Below are 21,577 nucleotides of genomic sequence, written 5' to 3' on the forward strand. Positions count from 1 at the left end.
TGTCCCAGTCCATATTTCTCCCCCAACTTCTCCAGCCTCGCGATACAACCGCCCATGAACAGGTCTTTTAATACCCTGGTTCCCCTCTCCTCCCATCTCTGAAACCTCCCGTCCAATTTTCATGCCGCAAATCTATGGTTCCCCTTAATCAGTATTTCCCTTGACCTCGTGCACAGCTTAAAATGCTGCCTCAATTGCCTCCAAATCTTCAGCGTTGCCACCACCACCGGATTCCCAGGGCCATCGGGAGCGCGCTGTTGCCAACACCCTCAGCCCCGAGCCTCTGCACGGACTCTCTTCCATTCTCACCCACTGGGACTCTTTTTCTTTCCCTCCCACCCACCCACCCATCTCCGCACCTTTTCGGCATTTGCCACCCAATAATAGTATAATCAATTCGGCAGGCCCAATCCCCCTTCCTGCCACCCATAAAACCATAAGACATAGGAGCAGAATTAGGCCACTCAGCCCATAGACCATGCTCCACCATTTAATCGTGGCTGATATTTTTCACATCCCCATTCTCCTGCCTTCTCCCCTGATCCCCTTATTGATCAAAAACCTATCTATCTCTGTCTTAAAGACACTCAGTAATTTGGCCTCCACAGCTTTCTGCAGCAAAGAGTTCCACAGATTCACCACCCTCTGGCTGAAGAAATTCCTTCTCATCTCTGTTTTAAAGGATGGTCCCTTTAGTCGGAGATTGTGTCCTCTGCTCGTTTTTCCTACAAGTGGATACATCCTCTCCATGTCCACTCTATCCAGGTCACGCAATATCCTGTAAGTTTCAATAAGATCCCCCCCTCATCCTTCTAAACTCCGAGTACGGACCCAGAGTCCTCAACTGTTCCTAATACGACAAGCTCTTCATTCCAGGGATCATTCTTGTGAACCTCTCGACCTCTCGCCCCTCTGCAAGCATCATTATTACATTTAGGAGCCGCCTAATGTTAGAAGTCAGGTAACGTCCCTTAAATGCTGTCTGGTCCTCCCCTATTACCCCTGGAACACAATCCTCTATACGTGTGGCCAAGATCTTTGCCACAATTTCACATCCATATTTAGCAAAGAGATTGGCCGATATGAACCACAGCTCTCCTCCGGATCCTTATCCCGCTTCAAAATAAGGGAAATTGATGCCTACGATAACATTGGGGGGGGGAGCACTCCTAGCTCCTCGACTCATTAAAAGCCTGTACCAGGAGCGGCTCCAACAGCCCGGGAAAACGTTTTATAGAACTCAACCGGGTATCCATCTGGTCCCGGGGCTTTACCCGATTGCCTTGACCCCAGTCCATCTATAACTTCCCCAAGCCTAATTGAGACTCCCAAATTCTCCACCAACTCCTCATCTATCCTCGGAAACTCCAGCCCCACCCTACCCCCCAGAAAACATTTCATATCCTCCACCCCGGCTGGGGGGGGTTCCGTTTATACCAGCTACTATGAAACTCCGGAAACACAACATTCCACATTGGAGGGGTGGACCTGTGGAGATTTGGGAGGCCAAGGAGTAAGTTTTCATTCTACTCCCATGTGCATAAGGTGTACTCCCGGTTAGATTTCTTTGTGATGGACAAAATGCTGCTGGCTGAGGTGGTGGATACTGAATATTCAGCAATTGTAGTGTCAGACCCCACCCCACACTGGGTAGACCTGCAAGTGAGCAAAGGAAAGACCCAGCGGCCGCAATGGAGTTGAGATGTTTGGCTGCTAGCGGAGGACGAGGTGTGTGGCGCAGGTGAGTGAGGCCATTCGGGGATACATAAGGATCGTATAGGCCGATCTCTCTTTTAAATGTGGATGCAAAATTGTTGGCAAAGATCTTGGTTACGTGCATAGAGGATTGTGTCCTGGAGGTGATAGGGAAGGAACAGACAGGGTTTGTGAAGGGACATCACCTGACGTCCAACATTTGATGGCTCTTAAATGTGATAATGATGCCAGCAGAGGGGCGTGAGGGTGAGGTGGTGATAGCCATGGATGCAGAAAAGTCCTTTGACTGGGTAGAGTGAAGTATCTGTGGGATGTCCTGGGAAGGTTTGAGTTCGGGCAGGGATTCGTTGACTGGGTTCGGCTGTTATATTAGGCACCGGTGGTGAATGTAAGGACCAACCGGGTTCGGTCAGAATATTTTAGTTTGTGTAGGGGGACGAAACAGGGGCGTCCACTCTCCCCACTACTGTTTGTTCTGGCCATAGAGCCTTTGACAATGGCGCTTAGGTCATCGAACATCTGGCGGGGGATAGTGTAGGGGGAGTGGAGCATGGGGGTTCACTCTATGCAGACGACTTGCTCCTCTACATAACAGACCCATTGGGGGAATGGCTGGGATCATGGAGATATTGGAGGAATTTGATAGTTTCTCGGGCTACAAATTAAACATGGGTAAGAGTGAGGTGTTTGCGATCCAGGCACGAGGGCAGTAGAGAAGACTGAGGGAGAGAGTTACCGTTTAAAGTGGTGGGAAGGAGTTTTGGATACCTGGATATCCAGGTGGCAAGGGACTGGGGTCAGCTCCATAAGTTAAATTTGAGCAGGATTAGTGAGCAAATGAAAGGGGTCTTCTGCAGGTGGGACATGCTCCCGCTGTCATTGGAAGGGAGGGTACAGACTGTAAAGATGACAGTCCTCACGAGATTGCTATTTGTGTTTCAATGTCTTTCAATTTTTATCCCTAACCCATTTTTTGGGCAGATGAACATGGTGATCTCTGGTTTTGTATGGGCTGGTAAGGCCCCGAGGGTGAAAGAAGGTCCTTTTGGAACGGGGGCACGCGATGGGGGGGGGCGTGGTCCTTCCAAATTTTATTAATTATTTCTGGGCGGTGAGTTTATCGTAGTGGGGGAGGGGTCGGTGTGGGAGCGAATGGAGGTAGCGTCCTGTCAGGCAGTGTTCTTCAAATTTTTTTTCCGGGGACCCATTTTACCAACCGGCCAACCTTTGGGACCCAACCCGACTGACCTTCGCGACCCACGACAGCCGACCTTCACGACCCACCATTTTCTCTTACCTTGTTTGCTGCTGACAAAAATGGAGGAAATGGTTTTGGGTCCCTTTGGCCCTCGTACACGCTCCTCCAATGGAACCTGTTGGATGAAGGTGAAGCCTTCCAGTGTCCAAAGTTCTGCATTTTTTTCCTGTAAAATTTTATCAAATAAAACCCCCTCGAACTTGTAAAAAAAAAATGAATAAAATAAATGAAAAAAAAATTAAATGAATAAAATAAATGAATAAAATGTATAAAACACCTTCCGAACTTGTAAAACAATAAGCAGATCCCTCCTATCTAAAAGTGCTGGGTCTGCATCCCCTGTGTCCTGCTGTCCACCTCCAACATCTCATCCATCAGCTGCTCCACCCTCCTCTTTATCCACCTTAGCCTTAAACGATATTACCTCCTCCCTCACCATCGCCTTCAAAGCTTCCCATACCACCGCTTGGGTTAGAATAGGTCCTCTCTCTGATCCATTCCTCAAGCCAAGAGCTCATGAGCCTGGAAATCGAGATGATCCCATCTTGTCCGACCCTTCAAATGAGGCAGGACGAGATCTGGATAGTACAGGACGGCCCCAGGACCCAGCATCGAAGGTTTGTGTGCCGGGGGTGATGCCCAAGGATCAAACGGGGTTCGTGAAGGGGCGACAGTTGCCATCGAACTTGAGGAGGCTATTGAATGTGGTGATGATTCCCTCGATGGGTCAGGAATGGAGATGATAACATCTATGGACGTGGCGAAGGTATTTGACTGGGTTGAGTGGGAGTACCTTTTTGAATTACCGGGCTGTTTGGTTTGGGGCCGGGGTTTGTTGGTTGGATCAAGATATTGTATAGGGCCCTCACGGTGAGGGAATGCACAGGGCGCCAATTTGACGCCAAATCACAATTCTCCATCACCTCGACAGCGGCATCAATGCAGTCCGGAATGCAGACACAGTAAACACTGCAGGAGAATACAGGGTGGGGCCCTCTAATGATATGCCAACAGTGTTTACTGTACCTGTGTTCTGGAACACATTGATGCCGCTGTCGAGGCGACGGAAAATTTGAAATCGGCGCCTGCCGCAATTTCGCCGTTGGAACTGATTCTCCGGCCAGTCATGCTTTTTGAATCTGGTGTCGGCCGACGGAGAATCCTGACCATGTTCTGTAAATGCAAGTATCATTTTTCCCTGCCTGCTTGAGTTGTGTTGCTAGCTGTTTGTTCATGTTATGTGCCGTTTAATGGGAAATCGTGTGTTTGGGTTAAGAGATACATGTAAGCTGTTTTTGTTTAGGTTTGAAGTTTAAAAGTTTAAATATTGTTTTAATAAAGTTTTGTTTGTAAAAATAACCAAGCCCTGTTTCTTATGCAATCACTACTGGAGCGAATTGATCTTTCCGTACAGTCTTAAAATGAAAAAAAAGGTTGTGGTTCTGGTCCAGTGTAGTAGCAACTGTTGGGATCTGACTATAACAATATTTTTAGTACAGATGACTACGGAAGTAAAAAAATGCTCAACAACACAACCTACACATAGAACTGAACATTTATTTTGCTTCCCATCCCCCCCCCACCATCACCTTTCAGTATGATAAATAGGGGCAAAAATTATAATTAATTGGTAACCATTTTTTAAGTTTGTCTGCAATAGTTCTGTAAATCCTGAAAATTGTACGAATGCCGATAGTTTTGTCTGCCACTGCACAAATGACTAAGGAACAAAACAGACTAAATGTGGATATGCAATATGGTTTGAAGATTTGAATATTTCATGGTGTCATGTCCTGAAGCAAATAAGAGGAGTTTCCTGAACTGTACTTTAACAAAATATATGCTGTATAATGAATGATAATTGCAGATCCATAAAGTAAAAAGATATTAAGTTTTTCCTAAATGCTTCTTGGTTGGAATTGTGGTTAAAGTGCTATTAGAACCACGATTTGAAAGAACTTTATTTATTTGTTGTTCTGAATTTTTACAGAAGGATCTGAGGGGCCATCAAATGCATTGGCCACTGTTGTCCAGTATGTTCCCTTAGAACTCATGGATGGGGTAATTCGAAACTTGACCAATGATGATTCCATTACAGATAAAGAGTTGATGACTGCTTTAACCAAGTAAGATTTCTTTGCATAGTTCAGATCAATTTAAATACAAAGTAGAGGAAAATTATGCTGCAGTATTAAATGTTGGACCTTGACTGGTAAGATACAGAACTCCCATAAGTAACTTCACTGCCCCCGCCTTCCCACCTTCCACCACCATGTACTGAATTTGTGATTTCAAAAAGGGGAGGTAATGCGCATTCCATTAGAATTTGACTTGTGCCTTGTAAATCATGGACAATAACAACAACATTACCTGACACTAATGTGCATGAATATTACTTAATGTTTCTTGCCACTTATCAATTCAAGCCTGAATATAGGCCTTAAGTGCATATGGACACAAGTTAGCTCATTATATGAGGAGTTGTGAATGGTACTGAACACTGCAATCATCAGTGAACACCCTCACTTCTGCCTTTTGTGGTCGACGGAAGACCATTGAAACAACTGAAAATGGTTGTGCCTTGGACCCTACTTGTTGGCCTCCAACAGCCATAACCACCTTCCTTTGTGGTAGGTCCAAGTCTGCTGAGATGCACGCTGCAGTTCAACAGCTTACTTATGTTATATATGACGAGGCCATTGTTCATGAGTCCCATTCCACCCCCCTCCACCGGGGGATTCCGACCGGTACAGTTCCCCATAGAAGTCCCTGAAGACCCTATTAACATCTACCCCTCCGCACCACCTCCCCAGCTCTATCCATCACTCCCCCAATCTCCCTGGCCGCGTCCCGCTTTCGGAGATGGTGTGCCAGCATCCTGCTCGCCTTCTCCCCATATTCCCAGCCCGAGGTCCACCCAGTGCGGGGCATGATCTGAAATGGCAATGGCGGAGTATTCCACATCCTCCAACCTCGAAACCAGCCCCCTGCTCAGGACAAAAAAATCGATCCTCGAATAGGCCCAACATACGCCGCATAAACCCCGCATCGTCCCAATTTGGGGTGTAAACATTCACCAACACCACCCGTTCCCCCTGCAGCTTACCACTCGCCATCACATACCTCCCGCTACTGTCAGCCACCACATTTAACGCCTCAAACGTCACCTTCTTCCCCACCAGGATCGCCACCCTCCGACTCTTCTCATCCAGCCCTGAGCGAAATACTTGGCCCATCCATCCCTTCCTCAGCCGAACCTGGTCCGCCACTTTCAGGTGTGTCTCTTGGAGCATGGCCACATCCGCCTTCAGCCCCTTCAAGTGCGCAAACACCCGGGCCCGTTTGACCGGCCCATTCAGCCCACATTCCAGGTCATCAGCCAGATCAGAGGGCTCCCTTCCCCCCTTCCCTGCCGATTAGCCATAACCCATCCCTTGCCCACCACCGGCCAGCGTCCCCCGCTCTGCCAGTTCCCCACGGCGGCAACTCCCCCTCCAGCACCCCCTGCATCCTCCAGCTCCTTCCTGACCATTTCAGCAGCAACCCAGTACCCCCCCCCCCCAGGCTAGGACCCCTCCTAGCCGCGCCCCTCCCTCCATAGCACTCCCGTGAACCAGCTAACTTCTGCTGACCCCAGCGACTCCCGCCCTACCTCCGACTCCTCCCCATGTGGGACTACCCCTCCTCCTTTGTGCCCATCAGCGGGTCCCCCCCCCCCCCCCCCCCCCCCCGGCTCTTGCGCGGGAAAAGAAAACAGCCAGCAACGGCCCGCGCTTCTCAGCCCCGACTCCGCCCCCACCATCTCACAGCGCGGGAAACCCTAGAAAAGCCCGCGCTTTCGCCCTGCCCAGCCCCACCTCCTCTTGGGCAACTCCCATTGTCAGTCCCCCCCACCAGCTCCCCGAACTCCCCATTTACCCCCCTGCCCGAACCCGTCCACCAGACCCATACAAAAAACCCATACAAAAAAGACATAGCGACATCACCCCACCCACCCTAAGGCCAACCCACATCTTACATTAAACAGAGCAAATACAAGTACATTATTATACAACATCCCCCATCTTAGACCCTCGGTTTGAGTCCAGTTTCTCGGCCTGCACAAAGGCCCACGCCTCCTCCGGGGACTCAAAATAATGGTGCCGATCCTTATAGGTGACCCACAGACGCGCCGGCTGCAACATGCCAAACTTCACGCTCCGTCTGTGGAGCACCGCCTTTGTCCGGTTGAACCCGGCCCTCCGCTTCGCCACCTCCGCACTCCAGTCCTGGAAGATCCGCACCTCCGTGTTCTCCCACTTGCTGCTCCGCTTCTTCTTGGCTCACCGGAGCACGCACTCACGATCCACGAACCGATGAAACCGCACCAACACCGCCCGCCGCGGCTCGTTCGGCTTGGGCCTCCTAGCCAGAATTCTATGGGCCCCCTCTAACTCCAGGGGCCCCTGGAAGGACCCAGCCCCCATCAGCGAGTTCAACATAACAACCACATAGGCCGCCAGGTCCGACACCTCCAGCCCCTCCGTGAGGCCCAGGATCCACAAATTCTTCCGCCTCGACCGGTTGTCCAGCTCCTCGAACCGCTCCTGCCACCTTTTATGGAGCGCTTTGTGCATCTCCACCTTCCCCGTGACGGCCACGGCCTCTTCCTCCCTTTCGGAGGCCTGCTTCTGCAGCTCCCGGATCGTGGCCCCCTGGGCTGTCTGAGCCTCCATCAGCTCTCTGGTGGTAACCTTCAACGACTCCAGCAGCTCCACCTTAAGCTCCTGGAAGCAGCGCAGCAGAGTCTCCTGCTGCTCCTGCGCCCACTTCCTCCACTCCTCGAGGGCTCCGTCGGCCGCCATTTTGTTTTTCTTCCCCCGCTTTTCCAGGGGTGCTTCCACCGTTTTTCTTCTTACCCCACTCCTGGTCCGGACCACAGGACCGTAGGGATTGACTCCTGTCCTCTTCCCATGTCGGAATTTGCCGACAAAGTTCCGTTGGGGGCCCTGAAAAGAGCCCCAAAGTCCGTTTTAAGTGGGAGCTGCCAAACGTGCGGCTTAGCTCCGCATTGCCGCCACCGGAAGTCGTGTAACAGCCATTCTTACAAGTTTTTTTTGCGCATTTTTTTCAAGTACCAGCATACCGTCATTAGTGGGAAATCCCATGAGGCTCCCGAGTGATGCGCAGTTCCCAACGCGTGCTGCACATGCGGTGTATATTCTGAAATCCGAAAAATTCCAAATCCGATACACACTTCGGATAAAGAATATTTAACTTGTGTTAAATTGATTCTTTGAAAATACGAAAGGTTCTTGGGAAGAATTTTCCCATCTTTGCAGCATGTTCTGGCTGAGGCGAGAAAACAATCATGCTGTCTGCACAGCCGGCCTTTTTTAAACAAAATGTTCCAATTAAGGGGCAATTTAGCATGGCTAATGCACCTACCCTGCACATCGTTATTGGGTTGTGGGGGTGAAACCCACGCAGACACTGGGAGAATGTATAAACTCCGCACGGACAGTGAGTCGGGATCGAACCCGGGTTCTCAGCGTTGTGAGGCAACAGTGCTACCCACTGCTCCACTGTGCCACCCAACAGCTGGCCTTTCTCGCCAGATGACCCAGAAGATGATGCATAAACATTCTGCTAGGTGGCTCATTCCATCACACTGGCGGGGCCAGAAAGATGTGCAACTTTGGGAATCCGAGTTTGCTATGTCTTTTGTAAAGAGCACCCCAACCTCCGATTTTTATTAAAAACCCAAAGAATCCCCCCCCCCCCCGGGAACTTCCCCTGACAGTGGGGCAGTGCCAGAGTTCCAGGATGTTGCCCAGGCATGTGTCTCTCTCCTCCTAGCGCCTCCCTCCTCTACTGATCTGTACACCACAGTGGGTTCCCTTTGCCTGATTCACATTTTGCAAAACCTGTTGTAAACCTCTCCGATGTGGGATCCTAATGTGGGAGAATGAAATGGTGGGAAAGCTCTTTTAAAGCATTATCATTTATTTATATGATGTTCATGCCCTTTATTACGTCACCAGCAAGGAGCAGGGAAAATCAAAACGCAATCTCACCGGTGAAACTTGCGTTTTTGGATTCTCGTGGGATTTTGCACCTGCCTCACCGCGATAGACAGATTTAGTACTCTGCTCTAAACATTTTCATTTATGCCTTGTTCTCTCTAGAGCTTCGGACAAGGTGTGAAAAGGTATAGTTCAGGTTACCAATATGTAAATCTCTCACCAAAGCTATATTTAAGCTATTTAGTTCGTTTCTACTCTATCGGTGATGGGGCTTGACCCCCTTTCAGTTTTTCTTTACCAAAACTGTTACCTCTCTCTTTAACAGTATTATATTGGTACAGCAATTGTCTCTACCTGTGGTTTCCTCTCTTGTCCTTTCTAATCTCTAAATACTCTTCATACTTCCTATTAAATTAATTGTAGCTGCATTCTTTACAAAGACCTCAAGTGGAAGTCTTTATCCCTTTCAGTTTGTCCTTCCTCATACAATCATGAGGTTTTTAAAATCAAAGCTTACTGTGTTCTAAACAACTTCAATTCCTGAACACTTAATTTTCAGCGATTCCCATTTGTAGTATTAATCTTGATATTAATTGTGACAATGTTATTCTGTATTATCCATAATGGTCACATTTTTTTCTTTAGACCATTCAGTGTTGATTTCTGTCAATCCTTGGGTTACTATGGACAATTACTCTGTCCCGACACTTACTATAGATATTTTATTTAATTTTTTTTACAATGATAGAAACTTTGGAAGAGTACAATAAATTATTTATAACTTAGTTTATTTCACTTGTTTTGCTTCTAATGTTCACTATTTCCTAGATATAAGTGAAAAGGATGTTTAAAAATAGCATTTTAGAACACTACTTTAGATTATAAAGGTGGATTTTATTTTAAGAGAGTCTATCCTTTCATTCAGATATGTTTGGCATTTTTAACCTGATAGGAATTCCTCATTTTTTAAAATTGCAGTATGGTTGATTGGCTTTCATGGCCATTAGCCAGAAACATAGACAAATGGATTATTGGCTTGCTGAAAGGATTGGCTGCAGTGAAAAAGTTCAGCATTTTGATTGAAGTCACACTTTCAAAAATTGAACAGGTCAGTTTCTTTTTTTTGGAAAATATTTTATTAAGGCATTTATAATTTTAACATATAAAAAGAAAATCCAACAAACACAAAAAACCCACAATGACATAACAGTCTGAAACAGGTCAGTTTAACCTCATTAGTCATTCTGAAATTATTTGAGATCAAAATACCATAACACGAAGAAATGTCATGCAGCATTGTAGATCAAGGTAGTTATTACAACTTCAAAATTCCCAGGATCTTGACCTAACTTTTGTGCAGACTAATGGGATAAACTCTTCTGGTAATCAAAGATGTCAGGTTTATGTTTTGAATAGTTTTTTGAGTAGCCTGACTGTACTCTAATTACGTACGCTCCCAGCTCAGGATTCAGAACCTAATTGCCAGTTTTGCTGCAAGACGTTGTTCGGATGGCTCATGTATGAATTTATTTGGGAGGGAATTAGAGTGATGATGTAGTTGATCTTTTTTCTAAAATTTCAGTAAAAGCATTTTGAAGCAGGCTTAAACGGCTTTGCTCGGGATGTGGCCTAAGTCATTTCTGATGTGGAATTGTTTAGACATTGTGTCAAGGAGAACAAAACAGCACACAATTGAACAGCCATGGAAATGTTTCAGTCCACCTGCTTTATTTCCAGTGAAAATATTTGAATGTGTTTCCTCAGTTGATTTACAAAATATTCATCCAAGCATCTATCTTTGGTTGCAGCATATTTTCAAATATGCTTTGGAAATGAGTTGACAATGATCTGGAGCTCAGTTTCTGAGTGAGCGCACACATAAGCATCATCTGCACACTGAAGCTCTATGAAGTAGAGTGGTTTTGATTTTGGATTTAAGGCAGTGAAGATTGAACGTTTTTCCATCTGTCCTGTAGATTATCTCCATGCCTGTAGTTAGTTTTCTGCAGGTGCGGTGTAGTATTGCAATGAAGAAAATAAAGAAGATGGCACAGGCTTGTTTGGCCTAGATTTTCACTGAAATACGGGTTGTGGTTGTTTAGTTGGTGAGGATAAGGCATGCTTGTTAATGTGGAGTCGGTGGAGGATAGTGGCAAATTTGAGGGCAGCTAAATTTGAGAGGTATACTCTTAAAGACTTTGCAGTTGACAAAGTTGAACATATGAATTAGGAGCAGGAGTGGACCACTTGTCCCCCTCATGCCTGTTCCGCCATTCAGTGATATCATGGATGATCTAATTGTAACCTCAACTCTACATTGCCGCCTACCCCCAATAACTTTTTACCCCCTTGCTTATTAAGAATCTATCTACCTCTACCTTAAAGATATTCAAAGCCTCTGCTTCCACTGCCTTTTGAGGAAGTGTTCCAAAGACTCATGATCTTCTAAGAAAATATTTCTCCCCATTTCTGTCTTAGTGATTCATGCACTAAGACACCCTTTTGAGATCCCTTGCACCTCAGAGCTCTGCAAGCTCTGACCATTTTGATAAGTTAAAAAAAATTTCTCCTTACAAATAGGACAACTTCACACTTTCTCAAATTATGTTCCATTTTCTAGATCTTATCCCACTCATTTAACCTAACCATAACCCTTTGTCGTCTCCTTATGTCCTCTTCACAACCTACTTATCTTTCCGCCATCAAGGATAATCCAGCAAGGGTAATCCAGGGAACTACAGGCCGGTGAGCCTTATGTCAGTGGTAGGGAAATTACTGGAGAGAATTCTTCGAGACAGGATCTACTCCCATTTGGAAGCAAATGGATGTATTAGTGAGAGGCAGCATGGTTTTGTGAAGGTGTGGTCGTGTCTCACGTACTTGATAGAGTTTTTCGAAGAGGTCACAAAGATGATTGATGCAGGTAGGACAGTGGATGTTGTCTATATGGACTTCAGTAAGACCTTTGACAAGGTCCCTCATGGTAGACCGGCACAAAAGGCTAAGTCACACGGGATCAGGGTGGAGCTGCCAAGGTGGATACAGAACTGGCTAGGTCATAGAAGGCAGAGAGTAGCAATGGAAGGGTGCTTTTCTAATTGGAGGGCTGTGACTAGTGGTGTTCTGCAGGGATCAGTGCTGGGACCTTTGCTGTTCGTAGTATATATAAATGATTTGGAAGAAAATGTAACTGGTCTGATTAGTAAGTTTGCAGACGACACAAAGGTAGGTAGAATTTCGGATAGCGATGAGGACTGTCAGAGGATACAGCAGGATTTAGATCGTTTGGAGACTTGGGCGGAGAGATGGCAGATGGAGTTTAATCCGGACAAATGTGAGGTAATGCATTTTGGAAGGTCTAATGCAGGTAGGGAATATGCAGTAAATGGTAGAACCCTCAAGAGTATTGAAAGTCAGAGAGATCTAGGTGTACAGTCCACAGGTCACTGAAAGGGGCAACACAGGTGGAGAAGGTAGTCAAGAAGGCATACGCATTGTGGATAGCACAATCGCTTCACAGCTCCAGAGTCCCAGGTTCGATTCCGGCTTGGGTCACTGTCTGTGCGGAGTCTGCACATCTCCGTGTGTGCGTGGGTTTCCTCCCACAATCCAAAGATGTGCAGGTTAGGTGGATTGGCCATGATAAATTCCCCTTCGTGTCCAAAATTGCCCTTAGTGTTGGGTGGGGTTGCTGGGTTATGGGGATAGGGTGGAGGTGTTAACCTTGGGTAGGGTGCTCTTTCCGGGAGCCGGTGCAGACTCGATGGGCCGAATGGCCTCCTTCTGCACTGTAAATTCTATGTTATCTACCCCTGGAGCTGGAGGGGGCCCACAGAGTACTGGCCAGGAGGCCTAAGGCGAATGAACCCCCGCGGGCGGTGCTGGTGCGGTTCCATCGGTTCAGTGACAGGGAGTGTGTTCTGCGATGGGCCAAAAAGGTGAGGAGCAGCAAGTGGGAGAATTCAGTAGTGCGTATCTACCAGGACTGGAGGAGCAGCAAGTGGGAGAATTCAGTAGTGCGTATCTACCAGGACTGGAGTGCGGAGGTGGCCAAGCGGAGAGCCGGGTTTAACCAGACGAAGGCGGTGCTCCACAGCAGGCAGGTGAAATTCTGCATGCTGCCGCCTGCGCGCTTGTGGGTCACCTACAAGGACCAGCATCACTATTTTGAGTCCCCGGAGGAAGCGTGGGCCTTTGTGCAGGCTGAAACGTTGGACTCAAACTTGGGGTTGGGGACTGTGGGGTGTTTTTTTGTATCACTGCTTATGCTGTTGCTGGCTTTTCTGTTTGGTTTTTTTTTCCGCTTTCGAATGATGTTGGTTATGGTTTTGTGTTTTAAGGGGGGTGTTGGGGTCTGTGGTTGTTCTGTTTTTGTTTGTACGGGGGTGGTGGATGGGTTGGGACTGCTATTTGGGAGCTGCGTTGAGGGGGTGGGGTGGGGCAGTGGGAAAGCGCGGGCTTTCCTCTGGTTTACTGCGCTGCGGGACGAGGGGGGTGGAGTTGGAGGCCAGGGGCGTGGATATCAGTTCCGTTTTCCCGCGCTGGAGCGGTGCCAAGGAGCTGCTGCGGGGGGGGGGGGGGTCGGAGTTAGGGCGAGAGCTGCCAGGGTCAGCAGAAGTCAGCTGGCTCACGGGAGTACTATGGAGGGAGCGTCGCGGCTAGGAGGGGTCCTAGCCTTGGGGGAAGGGGGGGGGATAATACCGGGTTGCTGCTGGATTGGCCAGGGAGGAGCTGGGGGGGGGTCGGGGGGGTCGGGGTGAGGTTCTATCGCCATGGGAAATGGGCCGAGTGGGGGGTGCTGGCCAGGGGCGAGCAGTCGATGGGCTATGGCTAGTCGACGGGGGAGGGGGGCGGGGGGCCCCCTGATCCGGCTGATCACATGGAACGTGCGGGGGTTGAATGGGCCGGTGAAGCGGGCCCGGGTGTTTTCGCATCTGAAGGGGCTGAAGGCCGATGTGGCCATGCTTCAGGAGACTCGCCTGAAGGTGGCGGACCAGGTTCGTCTGAGGAAGGGGTGGGTGGGGCAAGTTTTCCATTCAGGGCTCGACGCAAAGAACGGGGAGTGGCGATCCTGGTGGGGAAGAGGGTGGCATTTGAGGCGTCTGAGGTGGTGGCTGATAGTGGCGGCAGATATGTGATGGTGAGCGGTAAGCTGCAGGGAGAAGAGGGTGGTGTTGGTAAATGTGTATGCCCCAAATTGGGATGATGCTGGTATGTTGGGCCACATTCCTGACCTGGAGGCGGGGGGCCTGATCATGGGGGGGGGGACTTCAATACGTGCTGGATCCCCCACTGGATCGTTCTAGTTCTAGGACAGGCCGGAGGCCAGCAGCGGCCAAGGTGTTGAGGGGGTTTATGGACCAGATTGGAGGGGTGGATCCCTGGAGGTTTGGGAGGCCGAGGGCTCGGGAGTACTCTTTTTTTTTTTTCTCCCACGTGCACAGGGTTTATTCCCGCATTGATTTTTTTGTCCTGAGTAGGGGGCTGGTACCGAGGGTGGAGGATGCCGAATATTCGGCTATAGCAATTTCGGACATGCTCCGCATTGGGTGGATCTGGAGATGGGGGAGGTGCGGGACCAGCGCCCGCTTTGGCATCTGGACGTGGGGCTGTTGGCTGATGAGGAGGTGTGCAGGAGGGTCCGTGGATGTATTGAGAGGTACATCGAGGCCAATGATACTGGGGAGGTCCGGGTGGGGATGGTGTGGGAGGCTCTGAAGGCAGTGATTAGGGGGGAGCTGATCTCCATCCGAGCCCATAGGGAGAGAAGGGAGAGGGAGAGACTGGTGGGGGAGCTTCTGAGTGTAGATAGGAGGTATGCGGAGGCCCCGGAGGAGGGATTGCTGGGGGAGCGGCATAGCTTGCAGGCCAAGTTTGATTTATTGACCACCAGAAAGGTGGAGACACAGTGGAGGAAGGCGGAGGGAGCGGTCTATGAATATGGAGAGAAGGCGAGCAGGATGCTGGCGCATCAGTGTTTGAGAGGTGTTAGAGAGTTTCGGGTTCGGGGAGGGGTTTATTAAATGGGTGAGATTGCTGTACGAGGCCCCGATGGCGAGTGTAGCGACAAATGGGAGGAGGTCCGAGTACTTCAGGCTCTACTGTGGGGCGAGGCAAGGGTGCCCTCTGTCCCCCTTGCTTTTTGCGTTGGCAATTGAGCCTCTGGCCATGGCGCTCAGGGAGTCGTGGAGGTGGAGGGGTCTGGTGCAGGGTGGGTAGGAGCACCGAGTGTCGCTTTATGCAGATGACTTGCTGCTGTATGTAGCAGACCTGGTGGGGGGAATACCGGAGGTGATGGAGATTCTTGCTGAGTTTGGGAGTTTCTCGGGCTATAAGTTGAACCTGGGCAAGAGTGAGCTGTTTGTTGTACACCCAGGAGATCAGGAGGAGGGGATTGGTAGGCTCCCGCTAAAAAGGGCAGTGAGGAGTTTTAGGTACCTGGGGGTTCAGGTGGCTAGGAGTTGGGAGACTCTCAATAAGCTTAATTTTACTAGGTTGGTGGAGCAGCTGGAGGAGGAGTTTAAAAGGTGGGACATGCAGCCGCTGTCGTTGGCGGGTAGAGTACAGTCCGTTAAAATGACGGTGCTCCCGAGGTTTTTGTTTTTGTTCCAGTGCCTCCCCATTTTTATTCCGAGGGCCTTTTTTAGGAGGGTGCACAGCAGCATCACGGGATTTGTTTGGGTGCACAGGACTCCGAGGGTGAGGAGGGTCTTTTTGGAGTGCGGCAGGGTAGAGGGGGGCTGGTGCTGCCCAACCTCTCTGGGTACTATTGGGCGGCTAATGTCTCGATGGTACGCAAGTGGGTAATGGATGGGGAGGGGGCAGCATGGAAACGGATGGAGATAGCGTCCTGTGGAGGCACGAGCCTGAAGGCACTGGTAACGGCACCGTTGCCGCTCCCTCCAATGAGGTACACTACGAGCCCGGTGGTGGCGGCTACCCTCAAGATTTGGGGGCAGTGGGGGCGACACAGGGGGGAAGTGGGGGGCTCGGTGGAGGCCCCGCTGCGGGGGAACCACCGGTTTGTCCCAGGGAACATTGATGGCGGGTTCCTGGGGTGGCACAGGGTGGGCATAAGGAAGTTGGGAGACCTGTTCATTGACGGGAGGTTTGCGAGCCTGGGTGAGCTGGGGGAGAAGTTTGAGCTCCCCCCGGGAATATGTTCAGGTACCTTCAGGTCAAGGCGTTTGCTAGGCGGCAGGTGGAGGGGTTCCCTTCGCTGCCCCCGCGGGGGGTAAGGGATAGGGTGCTCTCGGGGGTGTGAGTCGGGGATGGGAAGGTGTCTGACATCTACCGGGTGATGCAGGAGGTGGAGGAGGCGTCGGTAGAGGAGATGAAGGCTAAGTGGGAAGTGGAGCTGGGGGAGCAGATTGAGGAGGGGACATGGGCGGACGCCCTGGAGAAGGTGAACTCCTCCTCTTCATGTGCGAGGCTTAGCCTCATCCAGTTCAAGGTACTGCACAGGGCTCATATGTCTGGGACGAGGATGAGCAGGTTTTTTGGGGGTGAGGACAGGTGCATTAGGTGTTCGGGGAGCCCAGCGAACCATGCCCATATGTTTTGGGCATGCCCGGCACTGGGGGAATTCTGGCAGGGGGTGGCGAGGACGGTGTCGAGGGTGGTAGGGTGCAGGGTCAAGCCAGGCTGGGGACTCGCGATATTTGGGGTTGGGGTGGAGCCGGGAGTGCAGGAGGCGAAAGAGGCTGGTGTTTTGGCCTTTGCGTCCCTAGTAGCCCGGCGGAGGATCTTGTTGCAGTGGAAGGATGCGAGACCCCCAAGCGTGGAGACCTGGATCAATGACATGGCGGGATTCATTAAGATGGAGAAGGTCAAATTCGCCCTGAGGGGGTCGGTACAAGGGTTCTTTAGGCGGTGGCAGACTTTCCTCGACTTTCTGGCTCTAAGATCGGGAACTAGGCCAGCGGCAGCAGCAACCCGGGGGGGGAGGGGGGGTTTCAGGGGGGCATTGTTTATGTTAATTTAATTTATTGTTAATTTATTTTGTTTATTGGGTTGGGGGGGGGTTCGTTATATGCGTTGTTATGGGTGCCAGGGGGTGTTTATTATTGTTATTGTTATTATTCTGTTGTTATACATTTTTCAAAAATCGCAATAAAAATTATTTTTTAAAAAAAGGTCTGGCAGATGGAGTACAATGTTGGTAAATGTGAGGCCATTCATTTTGGTAGGAATAACAGCAAAATGGACTATTATTTAAATGGTAAAAAATTGCAGCACGCTGTCTGGCAGCGGGACCTGGGTGTCCTTGTGCATAAATCGCAAAACGTTGGTTTGCAGGTGCCTTAGGTAATTAGAAAGGCAAATGGAATTTTGTTGTTCATTGCTAGAGGGATGGGGTTTAAAAGCAGCGATATTATGTTGCAGCTGAATAGGGTGCTGGTGAGGCCACACCTGGAGTATGTACTGGCATGGAGGGAGTGCAGAGGAAATTCACCAGTTTGATTCTGGAGTTGAGAGGATTGGCATATGCGGAGAGACTGAGTAGACTGGGACTAGAGCCATTGGAATTTAGAAAAATGAGGGGGAAAATGTTACTGATAGAAACATATAAAATTATGAAGGGAATAGCTAAGATAGAAGCAGGGAGGTTGTTTCCACTGGCGTGTGAAACTTGAACTAGGGGGCATAGCCTCAAAATAAGGGGGAGCAGATTTAGCACCAAGTTGAGGGGGAACTTTTTCACCCAAAGGGTTGTAAATCTGTTGAATTCCTGCCCAGTGAAGCAGTTGAGACTACCTCGTTGGATGTTTTTAAGGCAAAGACAGGTAGATTTTTGAACAGTAAAGGAATATTAAGGGTTATGGTGAGCGGGCGGGTAAGTGGAGTTCAGTTCACAAAAAGATGAGCCATGATCTTATTGAATGGCGGAGGAGGCTCGAGGGGCCATTTGGCCTACCCCTGCTCCTAGTTCTTATGTTATCTTGGGAGTCTCCTCTCGAAGACGGATGTCGGTGACAAAATTTATAACCATCTTCAATGTGCCAGCACAACCTTCAGCCAACTTACAATAATTGTGGTTTACGGGGCAGCAACAATTCCTGCTCCCGTGTTCTTTGATTACTTAGGTAGGTATACAGCAGACACCTCAAAGCAAAGTATCAACAGCAACAGTGCCTTTGCAAGATCCTCCAATCAGGGTGACAAGAAAGCAGGTCCAACAGCAGCGTCCTCTCCCAAGCTAACTTTCCCAGCCATGAGATGCTAATCGCACAAACCGGTCCTGCTGGGTGGCATGTGTCGCTTGTACGCCTGACACCATACTTATGAGCAACTGCTCTATTCAGAACTCTATCACTGCAGGAGAAACTTTGGAGAACAACTGAAATGCATGAGGGATGCCCTTGAAGCATCCTTGAAGAGGTCAAACATACAAGCCAACTCGTACGAGACCCTCACTTGTGACTGACCAGAATGGAGAAGGCCCTTTCTGCAACACATGAGAGACTTTGGGAATGTGCAGAGGCAAAGTTGGAAGCAGAGTACAAACCTCCAAACAACTCATCTACCCAACTCTTCACTCACCATCTGCCCCAAATGTGGCAGGCTGCAGATCGTGCATTAGACTTATCAGCCATTTCAGAGCTCATTGAATCCGAGAGAAAGCAAATTATCCTCAATCCTGTGGGACTGCTGAAGAAGAGATTTTTTTTTGTATGGAATATGTATTTGCAACTATAAGGTGGAACGGCAGGTTTAATCCTTCTGCAGACCCAGGATCAAAATTCTCCCAAATGATGGACTTCAAAATTAAGTAAGTCGGTGTCTAGATCCTGTTGGGTACAAATCATGAAAATGCATCTATCTTTAATAGTAAATGGGTTGCTCGTCAATTCAAGGTTGATGTTATGTTGGTGCCATTAGTGTTGTTGTGTATTGCCAAAGTTGAATGATGAACTAAATGCCAGAATAGAATAATATGCAACATCTATATTTTCTGGGAAAAAATGATAAGTATATTGCATAGTGTTTCTTGTGTGCAAGTTGGCTCCAATGTTTCCTGATGTTACCATTGTGACAACGCTTCAAAAATACTTCCTTGACTGTAAAATGCATTGTTACCTCCTGTGCTATATCAATACAAGTTATTTTGTTTTTCTTTGAACTAACCATTAACTTCTTATCTTCCAGGTGTTCTCAAGATTATTTTATCCAATTGTAAGAGCAGGAGCTCTTGATGTATTGAAATATATGCTGCTTAGTTTCCAACATTCACCAGAAGCGTTCCATATGGTAAGTATTAGCCTTGTCTGGAATGAGACGGAGAATATGCAGTATGAAAATACTATTGTACCATTTAATTGAATCTTCTGTTCAGCATGATTATGATTTTAACATTATATAAAAATTATCACAACTTTGACAACTATGAATTTAGCAGTAAAACTGAGTTACTTGTAGGAACAAAGCATTGTTTTATAGCAATTGAAAATTATTTCTGGACAATATTTGAAACGGTCCAAGTAGAATACTTAAAGCAGTTTTGTTAGATCACCAGTTTTCTAGGCCAACACTTTTGAATAGTTTAGATCTGAAGGCCCAGATTTAGTTTCACCTACTTCTTCATTCAGCTTCACAGAGCTGAAAAATTATGAAGAAATGGAACAGTTGATAGAAACAAGCTATAAAGTATGTTGCAAAGATTATTCTGAGCAGTTCAGCGCAAAGGATAATGTTGTTGTGCAGAACAGTCTTCAGTAAATTCACCGAATGTTTAGCTGCCAAAAACTGACCAAAAACCTGAAAAGAGAAATCTTTAAAATAAAGAGTAACCTCGGGTGAGAATTTCCACAGTAAGATTTTTTTATTCTTTCATGCGATGTGGGCATTACTGGCTATGCCAAAACTTTCAGCTACTGGTGTTCCTACACATCTGCTGCCTTTGTCCTTGTGAGTAGTAGAGGCCAGGGTTTGGAAGATGCTGTTGAAGGAGGCTTGACAAGTTGCTTCAGTGCATCTTATAGATGATATATGCTGCTTCCACTACATCTCTGGTAGATGGAGATTGAGAATATGTATTTACTCTTACATTTTCACTCAAGTAAGTTTGCATATCACCAAACTTAACAATCAGCCACAAACAAGTGCAATTGGATAAAATATTTTTAAAAACAGCATTCTTGAAATATTTGAGTGGCAACTTAGAGTAGTTTGGTTACACCAGCTGAAATCACTAAACGTACACATTTGAATTTGTCTAATCCACCCCATGTTGTATATTAAAAACCCTAAAAACTACAGATTCATGTGCTAGTTATGTTGGTGCGTAGTAATCAGTTCCTTAGTGAATCAAAAATATTTAAAACATATTCTTTTTTTAAATGAGACTTTAAAAATGTCCTATATAAACTTTGATTTTTAGAACCTTCTCGAAAGTAGATACAAATTGTGGAAACTTGCAATGTTGGTTAAATTAATCTGTGGGCATGGCCAGTTCTGGGTAGGATCTGCATCTAGAGTGATATTTTTTCAGCTAATGCAAAAGATCACAAACTAGATCAATGTTAGAAGTAACTGGTATTTAAATTCCATTGTTTAGCTGATTTTGGGTGATTTTTGATGAAGACATAACCTGGTGGAAACTCCAGGCACCAGATTTTAATAAAAGTTTATGTTTTGCTGCTACAGAACGATAGGATGCAACTGTACAGTTGTGATTCCCTCTGTAGTGAAATGCTGAATGTAATTATGCCATGCTAAAGGGGTTGTAGAGGGAAAGAAGCCTCCTCATAGAATTAGAACTTGGAAGAGCAAATTCTTCTACATAACACATGAACACTTCCTAGGACTCAAGTGAATGGTGAAAGTGAGTTTATTCTGTGCTTGCTGCCACAAACAAGGGTTGTTGGTCCTTCAATAATAACATCCAAGGACTTCCAGTGGCGACATGTAAGTGGTGGTTGCACATTGGGTGGCTCCTGCTAGAGCTTTTGGTTTTTGGCCTTTCGCACCCAGTTTTTGGGGAGGATTTGGTATAATTATTTGTGGGAAAGTCTAAAGCAATCAAAGGATGTTAAAAACGAATCAATGAAAAAAGGGGGAAAGCGAAAGTCTGCCGGCGAGTTCGGTGGGAGTCCAGCAGAAAGAAAAATGGCGGGTGCAGGCTTGTCAAGTTGGGCCGCGTCCATTATGGTGGATAAGCTGGCCGAAGTGATGGCGGGGGAGGTTTGAGCGGTTTTCGAAGTGCTTTGACGAGTATTGCAAGGAGATTATAACTTTGCTCATGGAGTGGGTGGATGAGGCTCTTGCCCCAATGAAGGAGGCTTTGGCAAAGACATCGATGGAGGTGCAGGAGCACGGAGAGGTGTTGAAGGGAGTGGAGAAGGCATTGTCGCAGCACAGCGACCAGTTCACCTCGATGGGGGAAGAGCTGCAGCGGGTGGTGGAGTGTAACAAGAGCCAAAGTGGCAGACCTGGAGAATAGGTCACGAAGGCAGAATTTAAGGATCATGGGACTTCCTGAGGGGCTGGAGGGCTGATTGGGTATTTTGCAGAGATGTTCGCCAAGTTGATGGAGGAGGACCCCTCTCTCTACCAATTCTACAGGGCTCACCCAGTCGCTCCGGGCAAATACAAAGGC

At 47.9% G+C, this 21,577-nt stretch overlaps 1 protein-coding gene across 10 annotated transcripts in view; it reads left to right on the forward strand.

The window, feature by feature from the left end:
- Positions 1–21,577, forward strand: part of LOC119977318 (ubiquitin carboxyl-terminal hydrolase 35-like) — a 167,253-nt gene that overhangs the window by 54,847 nt on the left and 90,829 nt on the right. For all 10 annotated transcript variants that reach the window (XM_038818085.1, XM_038818086.1, XM_038818090.1 and 7 more), the window contains 3 exons: positions 4,965–5,100; positions 9,958–10,087; positions 19,129–19,230. In XM_038818085.1, coding sequence (XP_038674013.1) covers positions 4,965–5,100; positions 9,958–10,087; positions 19,129–19,230 — 368 coding nt within the window. The remainder of the gene's footprint in view (positions 1–4,964; positions 5,101–9,957; positions 10,088–19,128; positions 19,231–21,577) is intronic.

Source organism: Scyliorhinus canicula, chromosome 14 (genome assembly GCF_902713615.1).
Source record: "Scyliorhinus canicula chromosome 14, sScyCan1.1, whole genome shotgun sequence".
Classification (NCBI taxonomy): domain Eukaryota; kingdom Metazoa; phylum Chordata; class Chondrichthyes; order Carcharhiniformes; family Scyliorhinidae; genus Scyliorhinus; species Scyliorhinus canicula.